Here is a 20861-nt window from a genome sequence, read left to right as displayed (position 1 = left end):
CTCCATCACGCACCCGATGTGTCAACACTGGGAGCTCTCTCTCACACACACACTCTTTCCGCGGGTGGCTCCCGCCCCCTGCAGGTCCGGACTCGGCTCCGGCCACCCCTCCTCCCCACCCCCGGCCTATCCACGCCTGTCCCCGTCCCGCAGGCAGCTCTGTTCCCTGCCTCAAACCGTGCTGGTGAAGCCCCGACTCCCATCCTCTCCCGGCCACTCGGTCAAGCTCCAGGCCCACTTCCCAAGCTGCCGGCCCTTCTTTCAAGCTCTGGTTTCTACTTCCAAGCTCTGGTTTCGCCTTCAATGCCAAAGGCCCGTTATTTTCTCAAAACCAGCTCCTACACAAACGCCAACGGCAGACTTCATGGTTCTGCCAACCTCCCAGAAGAGAAACCTTGAAGATTATCTTAAATTATGTACCTTTCCATCCCAAATTTCTGGGACAATCTCAACAAAGTATCAAAATGTTCAGAAAGCTTTATCTGGCAAGAACAAGGGCAACTACATGAAGAGAAAGAAGTATTCTGATTAACTGACCCCTATCGACATCCCACGACTGAGACCCAGAGAACAGGATCTCCATGAATCAAAGGCAGGAGTAGCACCTTTCTGAACATACACCGCACCTCAATAATAAGATTATGGGGCACCTGGGGGCTCAGTCGGTTGAGCATCTGACTTCGGCTCAGGGCATGATCTCACGGTTCGTGGGTTCGAGCCCCGCATCGGGCTCTGTGCTTCCAGCTCGGAGCCTGGAGCCTGTTTCAGATTCTGTGTCTCCCTCTCTCTCTGCCCCTCCCCCGCTTGTACTCTGTCTCTCTCTCTCGAAAGTGAACATTAAAAATAATTGATACACAGATGTCACTTTATCATTACATTCTTTCTTAAAGACAGGGATTTCTGTTATTTGGGGGGGAGTAGACCCCCCTGAGAACACAGTCCACTCCCTGAAGAATGCACACACGGAGGAAGTGACAGACCTGGAACAGGAGAGGAGGAAGGAGTGGTGCTCCCGGATGGGACTGTAACAGACTTTGCAGCCATCCTCCAAATGTCCATTGTCCTCCTCCCCTGCTGCTTAGTGGTCACCCAGTCCAGAAGGCTGATACACAACCACTCCCAGCTCTAGATGGGAGCCCGACCTGGCATGCCACCCACCCTCCCTGCCCACAGCACCCAGTTCAAGGGTGACCCAGAAGGCACAAACCCCAAGACACAGCCAAGAATTCTGGATCACACGTCCACTCTCGTGTTCTGGTTGATGTGGAATAGGCTGGACATACATAGGAAGCCTACAACCGCTGTGACTATTTTCTCATTCGGAGGAAAACTAGTCTTAGGAAAATGCTGACACAACAGAAGTGAAAAGAAACCAGGTCCTCAAAGATATCACTGAATTGATTAATCAAACCAACCTTGAAGCGTGACCTACCTCTGGGATTTCTGGTTCCATGAGCCAATAAATCTCTAGTTTATGCTGTAAGCCAATTAGAACTGGCCTTTCTTTGACTTGTTCTCAAAAGCATCCTACCTAAGACAGGAATGAAGCGCACAATAAAGGACATAAAAAGGCTTGTTCCAAGTTCAGTGGCAGCAACCAAGGGACTCAGAGAAAGTAAGGTCACTCCAAAAGCCAAAATCAGGTTGCTCAGAAACGCAGGCCCTACTGTCTGCCCACAGGATGCCCTCCGCCTGCCTCCCCATTTGCCAAAATCCTATTTCACTGTCAAGGCTGTTCATCCCTCCCTTCCTTCACCCTCTGAATTACTGCTGCAGAGCCTCGCACGTGCACCTCCCAAGCACTGAGCACGTAAGTACACGGCTCAGGACGTGCCTGGCAGTTTCCCACACCTCAGTTACAGGCTTAGTCACCCACTACCTACACAGGGTAAGAACGCCAGTTATCTTCCTGAACATCTGTAGCAACAGCTAAAACAGTTGGCCTTCACCAAACATTAATCAGCTTATTGACAAATACTTTATGAAAAGATCTTTCTCAATCTTTTCCAAGTAGTTCACACATAGAACTGGCTTCTGATCAAACTGGTACAAAGTTTTTAAAAATCCAAACATGAAAAAAACTTCATGTTTGGGGCGCCTAGGTGGTTCAGTCAACAGAGTGTCCAACTCCGGATTTCAACTCAGGTTGTGATCATGGAATAGAGCCCCACACTGGGCTCCACGCAGAGTGTGAAGGCTGCTTGGGATTTTCTCTCTCTCTCTCCCTCTGCCCCTCTCCCCCTGCTCGCACACACGTGTTCTCTGTCTCTCTCTCATAAAAATAAAAATATAATAAAAACCTTCTTATTTTCAGGGCACCTGGCTGGTGCAGTCAGTAGAGCATGACATTCTTGATCTCAGGGTTGTGAGTTTGAGCCCCATGTTGGGTGTAGAGATCACTTAAAAATAAAATTTTGAATAAAAAGCCCTTCATGTTTTAAATTCCCACTAATTACTTAATATTACTTAGCAAAATATATCTTCTCCTCTACCCCCCAAATAACCAATGAATTAAATGTATCTTTCAGTTTACTTTAATGCTTTAATTAGTTCTGGGAAATAAGGTAATTCACAAACAGAAACAGCTAAAAAATGTATCCAAAAAATGTCCATCACTGTTTTTAGTATGTGTAAAATATAATTTGTGAATACACCACAGTACTTAAAAATAACATTGAGGAAAAAGTTTAATAATGGAGAATACTCACAAGTAGGGGAGAAAAAAAAAACCTTCACTCAACAACATATAGTATAATCCTATTTCATTAAAGAAGAAAGTGCAGGGGCGCCTGGGTGGCGCAGTCGGTTAAGCGTCCGACTTCAGCCAGGTCACGATCTCGCGGTCCGTGAGTTCGAGCCCCGCGTCGGGCTCCGGGCTGATGGCTCGGAGCCTGGAGCCTGTTTCCGATTCTGTGTCTCCCCCTCTCTCTGCCCCTCCCCCGTTCATGCTCTGTCTCTCTCTGTCCCAAAAATAAATAAAAAAACGTTGGAAAAAAAAAAAAAAAAAAGAAGAAAGTGCATTATTATTATTACATATGTTGCAACAAAGCTGCCTGGTTCCCTCTGCATCCCATTTCAACTGGTCACCCAAAGCCTTATTCGGCCCCCAGGGCCTTTTGTGCTGCTCAGCTGGTCATGGGAGCACCCAACTGCCCCTTCCTGCCTCCAGGCTCAGCCTCCAAACCACATGTGGCCACCACGGCACTTTCTCCAAAATGGGAATCTGATTTTGGTCCCCAGGAACAGCCTATCACAACCGTTCAGGACAAAAAGCCCCAGCAGAGCACATAAGAGCTCAGCGCCTCGCACTCATCTACCTTCCCAGACTCACGGGCCAAGGCTCCCCACAGCCCAGCACAGCAGTTCTCTCCGTGCACGCTGCTGTGCATGCTGGGCCTCTCGCATCCGGGGCCTTCTCTGGCCTGGATGACTTCTCACATCATAGAACACAGTTCCAGAGTCTCAGCTTTACCAACTATTTTCCCAAAAAACCTGCTGAGTTACACACTCTTGATTGTAACAGCTGATTAGCCTCTATCTTACATGCAACTGTGAACTTCCTCAGCATATGGACTGGGCTACATCTCTCATTAATTTGTACATCAATATATACTCACTGAGCACTGATCACGTTCTAAGCCCTGGAGATGTATCAACGAACAAAACAAACAAATCTCTGCCCTCATGAAACTTATGCTCAGCTCTGACATACAATTAGGCTCTCCACCAGGGAAGCTGTTGGCTCTGTGGCTCTCGAATTGGGAGAGTTAACAGCGCTGGCTCTGACGGGATCAGAGGATCACTGCCACGGCCTACGAACAGGGCATGGGAAAGCTGTGCCAAAAGCACTGTATTTGCATCAGTAACTGCCTTTTGATCTATCTCAGGACTACATTTACTGAGAAACAACCCAGAGAATTAAACAAAATACCTTATGATCTGATATACAGATCAGTCACCTGGATTCAAGGAACTACACAACAGAGATAAAGAAAGCCATGAAGACCCTTAAAAGCAGCTCAGGTCGCCTGTGCATATTTTTTTTTTTTTTAAGCAAAGTCTACACCCAACGAGGGGCTTGAACTCACACCCCAAGACCAAGAGTCACGTGTTCACTGATGGAGCCAGCCAGGCACCCCGCCCACTCATTCTTAATGCAAAAATTACAACCAATCAGAACACTTCATGAGCAGCCCATCCTTCTATTCAGGACTGGCACTAAAAGGTATTTCCACCAAGGACGAATTTGTCCCTCGCCGTTCTGCACGCTGCAGTGCTAATCTATGTCATGCCCAGAACGAGAAACCCCACAACAAACCCATATGCAGTCTTGAATGTACTGAATGTACTGGTCATTTCCTCCAAGTGGCCCCTCTGTCAAGTAACTTACCCACTGCACCTGCACACACCACAAAGGCAAGACCCCGTACTGGCAGTGGAGGTGCTGGAGGAGAACCAGACCTCAAAAAGGCCTTCCTGTGCCACCAGGTCACTCCCGGGATCCTTACTCTTACTCCAGAGCACCTGACAGAGCTCGAGTTAGACAACCGACCTGTGCTGTTCTCCTCTGCCAGGCAGGGCCCCGTCTGGGCACAGGGCCCACACAGGGCCCGGAAGGCTACAGGCCTCCACGAACAGCTGACTGACCCTCGGAGGAAAGACAGGGCATCTACAGAACCAAAGTCCACAGGGGCCTCAAAGCTCACCAGGCACATTGCATGCAAGGCAGTCCTTTCCTTTTTCATAGGAAAGTGAAGGACTGACAAAGCTAACTCAACCCTATGTTCCCACCCAAAAAGAAATCAATGTCCAAGAAACAAAATGATAATGTACTTTACTTTCTGTCCACCTTAAAAAGAAAAGAAGTCCATCTGTTCAACTTGTGCCATAGGATAAGAGGCAAACTCCAAACTCAGCTGTGGTAATTGTTTCCAAAACTAGTCAATGCTAGGATATTGCTACAGTGTCACCGTGTGTAGTCAGCTAAGCTTCCAGCCAAAACTACTGCAGAGACTACTGCGAATTATATATATACACACATATATGTATACATATACATATATACACATATACGCATACATATACATATATATGTGTGTGTGTGTATAAATATAAAAGCTATCTCCTACCTCTTATCTCCTTCTCATTTACCTCTAGTCCCAGAAAAGTAAATGTACGTTCCTGACCCTCAACTCATACCATATAGCCGTGCACGTAAAAGGCAGGAGTTCGATAAGGAGAGGGAAGGAGCAGTAATTATGCTCGTACGTCTGTGGAAAAGTGGAAGCAAGAATTTCCTCAACGGACAAATCCATGACCGGCAGCAAAAAGGATGGCGAGAATTTCTGATGGCAGACTGGCTTAATGCTGTACACACAACCTCGGACAAATTTTGACTACGACCAGACCTGAGAACAGATGAGAACGTTCATCCCAATTCACTGGGACATCAGATGGTCACGGCTGAAATGAGCCGTAGTGGAGTCTGGGCCGCTTCCACCCCGTCCCCTACATCCCATCCACAATGCAGAGCACAGGGGTCAGCAGCGGTGTGCCTCTACGGCTTTGGAGAGTGTATTTGTACTCAGATTACTTCTCTGTAGCTGTGTTTTGCAACTAACACACCCCATCCAGGTCCTGGCACACAGCAAGAGCTGGATAAATGCTGAAAAGGAATGAATCAGGAATCTCATTCTGAAGACCCAATGGGACAGATCTTCAAAGTGGCAAAACTTTCAGGCGTCTCGTGCTGGTTCTGTCCCCACAATCCATTCTGCTCAGTGCTAAAATTAGATCTTATCACCTCTCACGGTGGTACATACATGTATTTTGGTTGTTGTTCACACTCAACCTAGACTGGATAAATTATTTTATCCAAAATATGATTTAGCTAATCCTGTTCATGGCAACGTGCTCGATGGGTTACGTGAAACAAACTGGAAACAAAGCCATGTGGAGGCTCTGAAACCTGAGCCGAGCTGCGATACCCTGGGGGGAGCTGTCCTAAACCCAGATTTAGAGGCCTGCCCACAAGGAGCCCCAGCAAGTAGGTCTGGATGGCCATCAGGTGATTCTGACAGAAGACTAGGACCAAGGGTCCCAACCTAAGAAATACTATCCTATAGGGGCGCCTGGGTGGCTCAGTTAGGCATCTGACTTCTGCTCGGGTCATTATCTCGGGGTTCGTGAGTTTGTGCCCCGCGTCGGGCTCTGTGCTGACAGCTCAGAGCCTGGAGCCTGGAGCCTGGAGCCTGGAGCCTGGAGCCTGGAGCCTGGAGCCTGGAGCCTGCTTCGGATTCTGTGACTCCCTGTCTCTGCCCCTCCTTTGCCCACACTCTGTCTCTCTCTCTCTCAAATATAAGTAAATGTTAACACGAAAGAAAAAAATACTATCATATAAAATGATTCCAAATTTCTAAAATCTCCTATAAAAAAGACTGAAGAGGGGCACCTGGGCAGCTCAGTCGGTTGAGTGTCCAACTTCAGCTCCGGTCATGACCTCACAGTCGGTGAGTGTCAGACTCGCTGCCGTCAGCACGGAGCCACCTTGGGATCCTCTGTCCTTTCTCTGCCCCTCCCCACTCCCACGCGCATGCTCCTTCTCAAGAATAAAAACATTAAAAAAAAAAAAAGGACTGAAGAAAAGCATTTCAAAGTATTAACCTCAGAAGTCACCTCTGGGTCATGGGATATTATGAGGGACATGTTCTTCTTATATTTTATTTCCTAAGACCATAATGAAGAAACAAATGTTTGTTTTTAAAGGTGCCCTCCCAAAACTAAAGGGAATAATGTTCCCACATGGCCTTCCTAACACTCCATCCAATCATCACTGAGGACACCCAAAAGCTATTTGCCTTGCATTAATCCGCCTCAGATGTCCCCAAAAGAATGCCCTGCTTTTCCCCCTCCAAGTTCTGGGGGTCAAGATGCTCGGGGTGCTGACGTGAGCACAGAGTACGCTCCCGGATCTGGGCGACAGCCGGAAGAGGGACACCTCTGACAGCCGGGAAGTCAAACACCTGGCCCCCCGAGGCGGTCGCCACGGGCAAGGCTGGCACAGAGCGGTGCCACCACTTACTAAAACCCGTGGTTTTGTTCCGAAATCCTGTGGGTTCTCACAGACCCGCACCTGCTCACAAGACCCACGGTGTCTGTGGCTTGGCCTCTCTCAGGGTCCCTCACCGGCCCCACCTGTTCCCCCCACACAGCACTGCAGCCACAAACCTCTTCCGGGTCCCCACACGTGCCTCAGGTTTTGGGACTCTGCTCCTCCGCCCGCCGTCCCCCAGATGCCCTTGTCCTCGTGCTCCTCTGCCCAAATGTCACCTTTTCCGAAGAGACATCCTCCCAGCCTCCCCTGACGCTCAGTCTCGCTCTCTTCCTGTTCAATCCATCTTACACCTAAATACCTTCTAAATCATGCCACTGCTCTACCCTGCACTCTCCCTGAACAAGAATCCAAAATCCCTCCGGCCTCATCTCGTGGCCCCCGGTGATCTCGTTACAAGGCGTCTACCCCGCACAGGGCGGTCACAGCGTGAGCCCACGAGGCAACTCGATCACGTGCTTCCACGGTCAAACGCCGCAGGGCCCCCTCCTTCCACATTTTTCTCAGCGTAAAGACGTTAACATTCAGGACGCCCTACAAGGTTGGGCAGACCCCTGGAGGCCTCTCCTCTCCGGCACGGAGCTCTACACCTACGTGGGCTTTCTCCGAGTCCTCTTAACTGCCCTCGACTCGCTCCAGCCACGGGGCCGGTACACCCGCAGCTTGCACGGTCCCCAGCTGTGCATCTCAGCTGAGGCACCCCTTCCAGGGAAACTCTTCCCCGACCCTCCCGGGCCACACCAACACACTGCGCTCCCTTCCTCCAGGACACACTTCTCAGTCTGGAACGACACAGCCATTGCTGTGATTATCTGACCAGCGACCGTCTCCCTCACCAGACAGTAAGCTCCCTGGTAGGAGGGACAATGCCCGCTTTTGCCCATCACCCCATCCTCAGTGCCTGGTACACAGTAGCCACTCAATAACTATTTGCTGAGTGAACGAACGGAAGTTCTTGGCAATGTTCTTCACGCTTCTGTTGCAGGAACTACCACCGCAAATCAGGGTTCGCCAATGAGCCTGTTTCTCTCCCCCCTCCCACTCCGTGAACTTCTAAAGCACAGCAACTCGCTCTTCGGCTCTACGTTCCTAATGCCCAGGCGCCAAAAATTTTGCTTTGAACAATCACAAAAGATACAAAGTCCTTTATATGTGGTTCTGAATAAAAGTGCCTGATAGCCTACAAATTAATTCCAACTGAAGCAGAAGGCTACCCTTGGAAGACCTGATCTCGCGTTTTATTAGAGTCAGAAGTGGTGGAATGCCGTCGTCTCCGGGGAGAGGGACCCGAGGTGGGCAAGGGGACAGTGCTTCATCTTCCGCCATTGTAGCACGTTGATTATAAAACAAGGGGGGAGGAGGAGAAAACCCGATTTCTGGAGAAGGCAGGAAAATCCAAGTTAATTACCGGCGCCCCCACTATTCACTCAGGCTGATGACCACTGTCTCCAGAGAAGGAAAGCTTCATCCTCTCAATAACCTTCTCTAGTGAAGAGGGGACCAAGAGACAAGAATCCGAATTTGAGTCAGACCTCTTTTCACCATATAAAAACTGGATGGCACGGCTGCTATAACTAAGGGGTTGAATTCTTCAAAAAGCCATTTCTTTAAAAAAAAAAAAAAAAAAGTCTTTGGACATTTTATTACTCAGAAATCTCTAGAGCATTTCCACAGTTCTCAGTATACTTTAACGTCTAGAGTATCTGCTCCGTTCCCCGGCTAAAACAGGTAAAACGAAGAAAACTTACTATGCTCGAATAGATGCCTTCAAAAATTTTAAAAACAAGGTTTGCTCCAAAAAGTTCAGCTCAGTGGCCATGTGGTTCGAGCAGACTGTATTACGTACAATGAACAACAGAATCGCAGAAACAATGGGGCGGAAGACGTATATCAAACTGAGCATTAAAGGCCAGAGAGAAAGAGCATGACTTCAACTTTTCACGTTAAATACTTCTGGGTCGTTGGCATGTTTTAGAAAGAGCACATCTGTACTATGTGTTTCAAAATAAAATCAATAAGGACACACCCCACACAAAATTTAGCAACTGGTAACATACTAGCAACTCTTAGTAAGATCACAGTCTTGAATCATTTCCATTTTTATTTCACTCATTCATCCATTCTATCAACTTTCACTTAGGAGCTGCTCCGGCGAGGTCACTATGTGAAGCATTACACCTTTATCAGTCTCTTGCAGGAAAGCAGTTTGGCAAAGCAGAAAAAACAGAGGATTCAGAAGTCCAACGACCCACTGGCAAGCCCCCAGGGATGCACGTGGCAGCCACGTGAACTCAAGTCCCACGCTGCGTGGGTCTCACTTTTTCATCTGTGAAACGGTGATGACCACACACTGCAGAATGGCTGTAAGGCTCAAACAAGCCATGCACTTTACAAACCATGAGACTTACACATTGCACAACACTCAAGTGCTGATCACTGCAATTTTAATGTTTTGTAATTAATAAGTTCTTCCGCGTCCAATTATCAGATCTACCCAGAAGGTCTACTTCCGGCCTCAAATAAATATACACATATTGACAGCCATCTAAGTGGAATTACTACTTAAAATATCAAGGGACATATTTGACAACACTGGGCAAGAATCTCAAAAAAACTCTGGAATTAAATTTCACTGTCAAATTCTCTTCCATTTCCCCGAAAGCTTCAACAGGTCCTGTCAAAAGGAAAAAGATTGGGGCGCCTGGGTGGCGCAGTCGGTTAAGCGTCCGACTTCAGCCAGGTCACGATCTCGCGGTCCGTGAGTTCGAGCCCCGCGTCAGGCTCTGGGCCGATGGCTCGGAGCCTGGAGCCTGTTTCCGATTCTGTGTCTCCCCCTCTCTCTGCCCCTCCCCCGTTCATGCTCTGTCTCTCTCTGTCCCAAAAATAAATTTAAAAAGTTGGAAAAAAAAAAAAAAAAAGGAAAAAGATTATGACGTTCAGAAAGAACAGGGAGTGCACACATTTTAACGACGCAAGACGAAAGTCTCTCGACAGAGGCACTGCTTCACTCCGCTAGTTATAAAATGTCTACAGTGGAAGAAAGCCCCCCCCCGCCAAAAACCACTAGAAATCCTCTTGACAATTACTGGAATACCAAATACATTCACAAGTTAATTGGTCCTAACTAAATTTAAATGAATGCAATAAAATTTAAAAGGCACCCCTTTTAACCAGAGCAAAGGAAGGGCATCACCGTGTTTACATGCCGACTGTAACCCATCGGGCCAAATGGCAACTCAAAATGTTCTACGGAGTCATCTGCAATGTTCTTGAACAGTTCCTATGTCACAAGGGCCATGGCTTGCAAATATAACGTATATAGACGTCTAGCTTTACTTAATGCATTTTACAACATGAGTATTTATGACATGTACTCGCAGTAATGGTAAACGACTATTTTTGTGGACAGTGAGCAGAACTCAATTGAGACACTGGTCTGAAAAGCCATCCCCACCACTTCCAGCACAACCAGCAGGTCCCCTCTTAGAATGACAGCTCCAGGGGGTGCACTGTTCATGGCACTCTGCACTCCCCACCCTGCCAGCAATTTGCATACAGTACACAGAGATGAAAAAAATTTCTTCCTCATAAAATAAGGACAAGGAAAACAAAATCTGCCACTGTCATATATGATAAGTAAGGGTGAAAGAAAGAGGCAACTAGATGTAAAAATCAAATGCCCAAGGTGCAAGAGCGGGGAGCCCAGACTGTCCACCAGGAGGCGCCTCCACTTGTAACGCACCAGTGGTGAGAAGGAGAGTTAGATGTCCCACCAGCCGACACCAAAAACAAACTGAGAATTGATCTGAAGACTGGCAACCACTAAAGCCACAGACAAAGCCCACAAGGGAGGGGCCTGAGGGTCACAAGAGCAGACGGCATCGGCGCATGGACACTTGGCGGCAGGCGCTGGGCGAAGGCTACGCGCACGCTGTCATCTAACAAATCTCCAGGAGGCCAGAAAAGGAAACTGTAGGAAAATGTAATAGGCACTAATCCCCTTTGCATCACCTTACTCTCCCAGCCCTAAACCACACCTCCACCTCTCTCGATTCCCGGGAGAGGGCAACAGGAGAACCGCACGTGTCAAGACAGAGGGCAGAATGGAGTTACTGGCCCAGAGCTTCTGGCTTCTCAGGTCTTCTGCTGGGATGGGGTCACGGCTGAGGAGCTTTCAAACAGACAGAAACAGCCAGCTCGCAAAAAGCATACATTTCGAAGACGCCACATCTAGGGTTACGACAGATTCTACAATGTCTAATCCTTTAAACAAATACTATGAGCATAACCCACGGGCCACCTTTATGTTGCCCACACTAGTTCTTAATCCAGGCTGCAGTGACAGAAACGGTCACAAAAAGACCTTCGGGGAGATCTCTTCAACAAACGGGCAAACTGCAATCCAAGCACATGTAAGTCTTTGGAAACGAACATCGACACTGCTGAAGTGGCACTAAAGTGACAAACGACAGTAATCCAATGGCCCCAGGCCAATTAATTCCATTGCAAACAGATTTATCTGTTTTGTGCCCAGTGGATCTCGCTCGGGAAGCAGTAAATAGAAATGCAGCCGCCTAATTACAAATCCAAAAGCGAGCTCTTCCTACAATTTCTCATACCTCAGTGTGCGAGCAGCAAAGTAACAAGTGTCCTCGACAACCACCTTTCATGATCCTCTTGAAAAACCAGATCTATTAACAGCAAAAACTCACACGACAGATCAGTACAAATGCAAAAACGAACAAAAACTTAGCCTTGATGTGGCTGATAATTCAAACACAGATGACACAACTTTTCCCCAAGTTCCTGAATATCATACACGGGCAGAGAAAACGTGCAACAGGTTTGGCATGAGACGATCACTACACTTTGTAACCCTTTCCTCCTGTAAGTTTTCCCACGTCGAGCACTATCCACATAAAAGTGCGCTGGAATGCATGTCCTAACGTTTGCTCTAGAGAGGAATTTACAACGAGGCAGGTTGGCTTAGCGCTCACTGCAATTTCGGTAAACTGTGGTCCCACCAAGACGGACCCAAGTGCCCGACGCACCTCGTCTGCACTGCCGCTCGGTATGTCACTGAAGCGACCGTCATTTCACCAACTTGAAACCTATCTGGTCGCAGAACAGGTCTGAGTTTCTGCTGTCGCTGTGCAAAGGAAAATCAGCATCTCCAAATATCCTGTATTTCAAATAATTGTCTTTGCTTCAGCTGCCTCACTATGAGGTTCCAGTAAAAACGTATCTTTTGAGAAATACTAATACAGCGGTCAGTTATAAACAGATAGATATTCCACCACACGGGGACACTCCGCCATATGCTGTAAAGTGGATCCAAGAAATTCCATAATGTAAAATGTGGGGCCCCATCACTGCCAGGTAATGCAAAGACCCGAGTGAGCCTGCTTCAGGGCACCAGGACAGGAAGCCACGTGATATCCAAATAAAGTGTAGAAGGCATTACCAGGGGGGATTTCACTACAACGACCACAAACCCACAAACGATTCCTGGTTTAAGGAAGGACTGGTCAGTTCACACTAATTACCCCAAATCATTTCATCAGACAACAAATACTCACAAATTAAGAGATGTACTTACACTTCCATTGTCAAAGTTCATCCTTTATATCTGTTAAAATGTTGAAAACTATTGGCATTAGAAATGTTTCCAAGTTTTCCACTGGTTCACCTCAATCCAGGGAACAGGGTTCAACAATCATATGGAAATAGAATATAATCTATATAAATTTTCAAAATTGTAAGCATAACAATCCAATTTTATTTTATTTTTTAAAGTTTATTTATTTATTTTGAGAGAGACAGAATGAGCAGGACAGGGGCAGAGAGGGGGGACAGAGGATCCGAGAAGCGGGCTCTGTGCTGCCAGCAGAGAGCACAATGTGGGACTCGAGCCCACAAACTGCGAGATCATGACCTGAGCCGAAGTCCGACACTTAACCGACTGAGCCACCCAGGTGCCCCAACAACCCAATTTTAATATAAAACCCTTACTGTTAACTTGTGGTTGTCATTCCCAATTGTACACAAGTAACATGCATCTCATGATGCTTAACACATGGTAAGTGATCGGTATCTGTTGAATTAATGAGTGAATGACCAGTGTCTCTGCAGGGCTCTTAGGACAGAAGGTCTAATAAAACAAATTTATTAAGATGCTCAGCCTGGGGTGCCTGGGAGGCTCAGTGGGTTAAACGTCCGACTCTTGATTTTGGCTCAGGTCATGATCTCACGGTTTCGTGGGACTGAGCTCCAAGGCGGGCTCTGTGCAGACAGCACCAGCCTGACTGGGATTCTCTCTCCCTCTCTTGTCTGGCCCTCCCCTGCTTGTGCACGTGCTCTCACTCCTGCTTTCGCTCTGTCTCTTCCAAAATAAATAAAATTAAAAAAAAAAAAATGTTCAGCCTGATGCAAGCAAGATACAATTACCAAATCCTGTCACATTATTTCATTACTTGTTTTCATTACTATTCTTTGAAAAAGACTATGAGAAATCAAACTATTCTTTTGCTACCTTCTCCATGCTAGAACTTAAAAGCACTCAAATTATACTTAAAAATAAACGTATTAAAAGAATAACCTCAAAGAGTTGCTAACATTTATGTTCGACTGACTTTCGCCACTGCGGTTTTCTAAAAATGGGTATAGGCAATATTGTTTGAAACGCGAATACTAGGACAATGAATGTAGATGAATTACAATTGAGTTTATATATCGTCACGGCTAGTTATCATTTAAATCAGTTTTGCATTGTAACTGGTGCTTATGATAATGGACTGAATTAGGGGTGCCTGTAGCGCACGCAACTCTTGATCTCAAGGGTGTGAGTTTGAGCCCCACAGTTAAGCATACAAATTACTTAAAAAAATAAAATCTTGAAAAAAAGTAATAGAATGAATTATGGCGAAACATGCCTTCACTTCAAAATCACTATGAATACATTACACGTTAGTTCACAATGAGTCTTGTACCTGTTCATACTAATTTTAACAATGAGCTATTCACGTTTATATTTAAGTTGAGAAAAAGGCAAATATCAAACCTCTTAAGAAAACAAAAATCTTGGGGCGCCTGGGTGGCGCAGTCGGTTAAGCGTCCGACTTCAGCAAGGTCACGATCTCGCGGTCCGTGAGTTCGAGCCCCGCGTCGGGCTCTGGGCTGATGGCTCAGAGCCTGGAGCCTGTTTCTGATTCTGTGTCTCCCTCTCTCTCTGCCCTCCCCCGTTCATGCTCTGTCTCTCTCTGTCCCAAAAATAAATAAAAAATGTTGAAAAAAAAAATTAAAAAAAAAAAAAAAAAAAAAAAAAAAAGAAAACAAAAATCTTTCAAATACACATTTGTAAAAAATTACTCAAATGCTAAGCCCCCTTTTTTTTGCAAAGAACCACAGGAAATACTCACAAAGTAGATGAACAAGTGAACAAGAAGTTAAAGGGAGAAACTTCTGCAAACTAAAGTATCAAAAATTTGACAACATTCCAGCCTCCTGTGAGATCTCATTTAAGAAAAGAAAAAAAAAAAAAAGTTTTCGCGTTTTAAATTTCAGGATAGGCATTAATCTCAACAGCTATTAAAATCGACTTCATTTCCAAAGGGCGAGAGACACCCAACAAGTTCGCAGAGGCGATCTACCGGCCACCAGTTTTCCCAGTAGCTATTTTGTTTCACTTTCCCACATTTCAATACCAAAGCACACTGGGACGGTATAAAGCGCAGAAATTTCTAGGGATTAGATGTCAAAAAACCAGCGGTCTAAAGCAAGCCTGAAAGATAATACCACAGGAGCAACTGTAATACCCAGAGTCATTGAAAATTGCGGGGGGTCAACTCTACACGTACACCTCCCCAGAAGAGAAAAAGGTGCGTCTCACTGTTTCCCTCCACTATGGGATCATTATAAATGGTCCCTAAACTTCGGCTGGCGCTGTGACACGGCGCGTCAGCGTCAGCCAGGCTGAGATGGGTTCATGCAAAAGATGTCACTCAGATGAAGTAAAAAGTACGGTCCTGGGGACTTGATTTCCACTTTCCTTTGCAACAGTAACCGAAGGCTGTTCCCCAGTGACTCGCGTCCACAAACCAGAGAACCAGCAAGCCCCCCGCGGTCAATCAAACTGAGGAAGCGACCTTTGGGGGCAAGGGGGCAGCGGGGCACCCCCACGCCTTGGGGTCCCGCTCCGCGCCCAGAGGTGACCCGAGTGCCTGGAGAGCCCCGCCGCGGCGGGACCTCTCGAAGCCCCCCGGCTGCCTCTGCCGGGGCGCCCGGGGCGCCCCCCCCCCACCTCCGCACCCCCGGCTCCCCCGCGGTCTGCCCGGAGGTTAACCCCTTCGCGACCCCCACGGGCGGCTCGGCGCCCCTCCCCGCTGCCCCCCGAAGGCGGGCCCCTGCTGGCTCCGCGCGGGGCGGCGGCGGGCGGCCGGGGCGCGGCGGCGGCGGGAGGCCGGGGCCTAGTCCGGGGCAGCGTGTCCCGGCGCCCTCCCCCACTCCCACACGCTCGCTCCGGGCAGGGCGCGCCCGCCCGCCCCGGGGCCGCCCGCCGCGGCTCGGGGCCGCTCCCGCCCAGGGCGCGGGCCGGCAGCTACCTGCGGGTTGCGGAGGGCCATGGCGGCCCGTTTCAATGAGCCTCGGCGCTCGTCCGACTCCTCACGCTGCTTCCCCCGCCGCCGCCATCTTCTCGCCCGCACATACACACTCGCATCGGCCGCCGCGCCTGCGCACTGGCCGCGCGCCGCGGGGCGCGGGGCGCGGGGCGGCCGGGCGCGCCGGGCGCCTGGTGCGCATGCGCGGCCGACAGGTGGGCGTGCGCGGCGGGAGCGGGCCTGGTGGACTCCGAGCCCGCGCCCCTTCGCGGTGCGGGCCGGGGGGCCGCGCGCTGGGGGCCCCGGCCGCGGTCCCGGAAGGAGAAAGGGCGGGGGACGGGGGTGATGATGCCACAGCGCCCAGCCGGCCCGGGCCTCTCACCTGCTGGCGGGCCTCCGGGGTGCTGGGCGTGACTCGGGACGTCCGGAGCCGCGACCTGCGGTCGGCCCCGGGCGCCGAACCCCAAGGTCTCCCTGGGCCGGGGTCCCCCAAATGAGCGCCGAGGGCCCGGGAGGAGCCTCCCCTGCTCGTGGTGATAACAGTTCCGTGCATTCATTCATTTATTCACTGTTCATCCCACAAACGTTGCCTGAGCGCCCACTCTGGGCCACGCCTATTGCCAGGCAGTGGCGAAGACTCAAACGCACACGTAAAGCGCTTAGCATTGGGGCCTGGCACCTGGTGAGCGCTCAGTCGGTGTTGCCCGGTACACACATGCAGGCACGTACGCAGACAAATCGACTTTGCGCGCACGGATTCCAGAAACAGTGAGCCCCCTACCAGGCCACGCACTTAACCATCTGGTTGGGCCTCCCTTTCTAGGTGAGTGATTTCAGACCTGTTACTTCCCTTTCTAAACCTTTCTGTTTTCCTCACCTGTAAAGGAGACCTCTACAATTTCTGAACTCACAGGATTTCTGGGAAGGTCCTATTAGATGAGTGTGAACAACTTGGCCAACTCTCAAAAGCAAAAAAAAAAAAAAAAGAAAAAAAAAGAAAAGTAGCTTCTGTGATTCTTATTCACAACCCTTATCCCTGGTCTCGCTTGTTCCACGAACGTGCACGGAGAGAACTTGCTATTGCCAGACCTCGTGCCAAGCAGCAGAGGTCAACAGTATGATCCATGGTTACATTTCAAGACCGAGGGCCTCGTCTTCTCAAAAATGGGATGCCATGAAAAATAGATCAGGGAGAGGGAGGAAACTGTTCTAAAATGAAAGAGCTAAAAATATAACCAAATACAGTGGGTGAATCTTGATGGGATCCTGATGTGTTTTTTAAGCCGGTGAATATCTTTTGACAGAGAAATTGGAGTATGGCCCAGAGATACAGAGGCGTTCAGTGAATTATTGGTAATGGTCGTGGCATACTAATGATATTATGCTCACGTGAGAGAATGTTCTTATTGTTAGAATATGCCTCTGAAGAATTTAGGGGTCAATGTCATAATGCCTGTGAGTTATTTTTTAATGGCTCAACAAAAAACGGCGTATAAAGACGCACAACTATACATGGAAGGCAAGCGAGGCGTATGTTAACAATCGGATCAAAGGGGTACCATCAACTTTGCCGTGCGTTTGAAAAATTATATAACAGAAAGCTGGGGAAGCAATATAATATTGTATCCATGCTATCCAGAAACATAATATATGGGCATGGATAAAGACAAAGGCATGTGAAAACCCACTGGTGTCTTGGGGTGGTTGAGGTCTGATTTTTATTGGAACGGTGCTTGAACAAAAAATAAAAATTTTAATAAATAAGACCTAATTCTAATCTTCAAATCACTCGTAGAGATACTAACACACGGTTTCTCGATACAAAGGAGTAAATAGTAAAAAGAAAATATCGACAATCATCATGGGCCCTATAGTGCTGAGCAGGCCCTGGTCTTTGCAGTGAGTTTAGGGACATTGGAGGAACCCAGAGTCAAGATAAGCCTGAATTAAAATCCTGACTCCCCCAACTCACCGGTTGTGTGAACTTCAGCAGGTTACTTCACCTTTCCGTGAATCTTTTGTCAAAAGGGGTACAGTTGGCAAAATAACGCCAGCCCCCCTCCCATCCCCAAAGTACCCACGTCCTAATTCCTGGACTCTGTGACTACGTGACCTCATGTGACAAAAAGGATGGGATTAAGTTGAGGACCTTGAGAATTAAGGACCTTGAGAGGAAGAGAGCTTTCTGGATGATCTGGGTGGGCCCCTTGTAAGGACAAGGGTCCTTATAAGGAAAAAAGGGAGGCGGCACCAGAAGCAGAGTGGGGAGGGAGAGGGAGATCGCTTTGAAGATGGGGGAAAGGGCCGTGAGCCCAGAAATGCACGCAGTCTCTAGAAGCTAGAAAACGGAAAGAAACAGATTTTCTCCTACTTCTCCCAGAAGGAACAGAGCCTTGACCACACCTCGATTTTCGTAAATCTTCTGACCTGCAGAATGGTCAAATAGTCATATGTAAACCAGTAGATGTGTGGTCCTTTTTTACAGCAACAACAGGACGTTAGGTAACACGGGGGATAAAACCGCCACTTTGCAATATCGTGCAATATCGCCACTTTGGAATATCGTGCCTGGCATTTTTTAACGGTCGTTAACATTTGGAAGATGTGCATAACTCAGTGAATCGATATTTTCCATACGACCCGTGTGGGATGTTATAAAATCATGCATGAGTAAAAGATCCATTCAGAGCACAAGATAGACTGATGGATTTCAATCTGAGTACAATAACGTTCATTGATATGATTTCACATGCCAATTTGCATTTTCCCTTAAGAAATCTGTCAGCTTTGGGCAGAGCAACGAAGAAAGATAGCCACAATTATCTGCAAACCTCACTTCTTAAAAAAAATGAATGGGGGCGCCTGGGAGGCTCAGACGGTTCAGCATCCACCCTCAACTCAGGTCACGATCTCGCGGTCTGTGAGTTCGAGCCCCGAGTCAGGCTCTGTGCGGACGGCTCAGAGCCCAGAGCCCGCTTCGGATTCTGCGTCTCCCTCTCTCTCTGCCCCTTCCCCGCTCATGCTCTGTCTCTCTCTGTCTCAGAAATAAATAAACACTTAAAAAAAAATTTTTTTTTTAATGAATGAAGTTAAAAAATAAAAACATCACTCCTTTTGAGGAATATACTTTTTCGGACAATACCCCTCCCTCCCTGCCCCCACCACATTCCCTGTGCGAGGCTGGATTTTCTCCATACGCTTCAGTCAAAGCAACATATCGCAACAGACTGAATTCGGCAGCAGATACAAGACCCCAGCTATTTTCTTATTAAGCCAGATGTTAAAGAGCTTTACAGAAATCCACCAAATACTGCCACTCCCCTCACCCAAATTATTTGCCTTGGAAAAGTTATTTTCCACTTTAAAAAAAATACGTTATTTTTATGTTGATATACAATGAGTTTATGATTATTACATTATTATACTTATTTTTAAATGTCTCAGTTTTCATTCCCCCCCCCCTTTTTTTTTTTGAGAGACAGAGAGAGAGAGAGAGGATCCCAAGCAGGCTGACACGGAGCGAGAGCCCACAAACCATGCAATCATGACCTGAGCTGAAGTCACGAATTGGACGCTCAGCTGACTGAGCCCCCCAGGGACACCTCAGTTTTCATCCCTTAATGGTAAATAACAACAGACATAACTTATAAAAACAAAGGCTTTCTGGAGTCCCGAAGTAAAGCAGTTTGAGAATGACAGCCCCAAGGTACCAGACTGCCCTCACCCACTCGGGTCTCTGATGGCCACTGTCTCTGAGAAGAGGTCATGGCCACTCTGGCCCTCATGGCCACCTTCCGTCCTTCCCTCCTGTTAGCCTGCTTTGTTTTTCTTTACGGAACTTCTCACTCGCTGACAGTCTGTGGGTCCCCATCTCCTCCACTGGACCCTAAGCTACGGGAAGCTGGTGCTCACTGGTATTTTTCCAGCGTGTATAACAGTTCCAGACATTGGACTCAATACATGTGTGTTGAATGAATGAGCGAATGAAAGGCCTCATTTAATTCTCAGAAAACCCAGTGGGGCGGATGCCACGGGCTTCCCCGTTTTAGGGCTGGGCAAACCGAAAGAAGTCAAGCGACTTGCCTACACTTGACCTTCCAATAAATGGGGCACACTGCAACGGAAAACATGGGGTTGCCAGATGCAGAGTTGGGATCTCATCTGGAAATTGAGCCAAGTACCGTAAAGAGACATTTCTGAGACCACCTGGGAGTGTAAGCGAGGTCTGGCGGGCACCCAGGAATCACTTATCACTAAATGTGACTGGTGTGCCAGTGCCCTTGTGGTCGTGTTCGAAAATGCCCCTTCTGGTTTTAGGAGATGTGTGCTCAGGTAGGTAGAGGGGAAACAATGCGATGTATGAGATTTGTTTTAAAATGTTGGAGGAAAGGGGCGCCTGGGGGGTTCAGTCGGCTAAGCGGTTGACTTCGGCTCAGGTCATGATCTCATGGTCTGTGGGTTCGAGCCCCACGTCGGGCTCTGTGCTGACAGCTCGGAGCCTGGAGCCTGCTTCAGATTCTGTGTCTCTCTCTCTGTCTCTGGCTCTCCCCCGCTCACACTCTGTCTGTCTCTCCTTCAAAAATAAAAAAAACATTAAAAAAATATTAAAAAATGGAAAGTTTCCACGGGACCGTTGAGGAGCCCCTGAATCACGTTTGCCCAACAGAAGGGTCCCACGTGTCTCAGGAAAGAAGCCACCTCGTATAACTATCCAAGGGCTGCTATAACAAAGCATGAACCAGAGACTTAAGACCCCGGGAATCTGTCCTCTTACAGTTCTGGGAGCCGGGAGTCTGGGATGAAGGCGTGGACAGGCTGGGCTCCTTCTGGACGCTCCGTGGACCGTCTGCTCCAGGCCTCTCTCCAGCTTCTGGCGTTGGCAAGCCTCGGCTTGTGGCCGCGTGGCTCCCCTCTCTGCCTCCGTCGTCACGTGGCCTTCTGCTGTGGGGCTCCTCTGGGCCCCTTAATAAAACCAACGCAGAGGACTTTTCATCCAGAGCCGATTGGAACCTGAGGTTGTCCACTTGAGCCCCCAGCTGCGGCTCACGGCGCAGGACGCGTTACGTGAAACCTGCTTAATGCTACCCATCAAGGCCGCACTCCGGCCCAGCCGGCTGCCCTGGGAGCACTCGGGGACCCAGACTGCCACCTCC

General features: G+C 48.4%; 1 protein-coding gene and 1 long non-coding RNA gene across 2 annotated transcripts in view; one reads left to right on the top strand and one right to left on the bottom strand.

Annotated features, from left to right (window-relative positions):
- The window catches only part of USP10 (ubiquitin specific peptidase 10), a 71160-nt gene extending 55250 nt beyond the window's left edge, over positions 1–15910 (bottom strand). Inside the window, 2 exon segments of the mRNA XM_058707964.1 lie at positions 15712–15879; positions 15881–15910. Coding sequence (XP_058563947.1) covers positions 15712–15879; positions 15881–15910 — 198 coding nt within the window.
- LOC131499734 (uncharacterized) lies at positions 15874–19330 on the top strand. Its single transcript, XR_009256028.1, has 2 exons — positions 15874–16531; positions 19193–19330. It is a non-coding gene; the product is annotated as an uncharacterized LOC131499734 (long non-coding RNA).
- The last annotated feature ends 1531 nt before the right edge of the window (positions 19331–20861 follow it).

This window comes from Neofelis nebulosa, chromosome 17 (genome assembly GCF_028018385.1).
Source record: "Neofelis nebulosa isolate mNeoNeb1 chromosome 17, mNeoNeb1.pri, whole genome shotgun sequence".
NCBI lineage: Eukaryota > Metazoa > Chordata > Mammalia > Carnivora > Felidae > Neofelis > Neofelis nebulosa.
The sequence above is the reverse complement of the archived record's forward strand: the minus strand, read 5'-3'. Positions and strand labels throughout refer to the sequence as shown.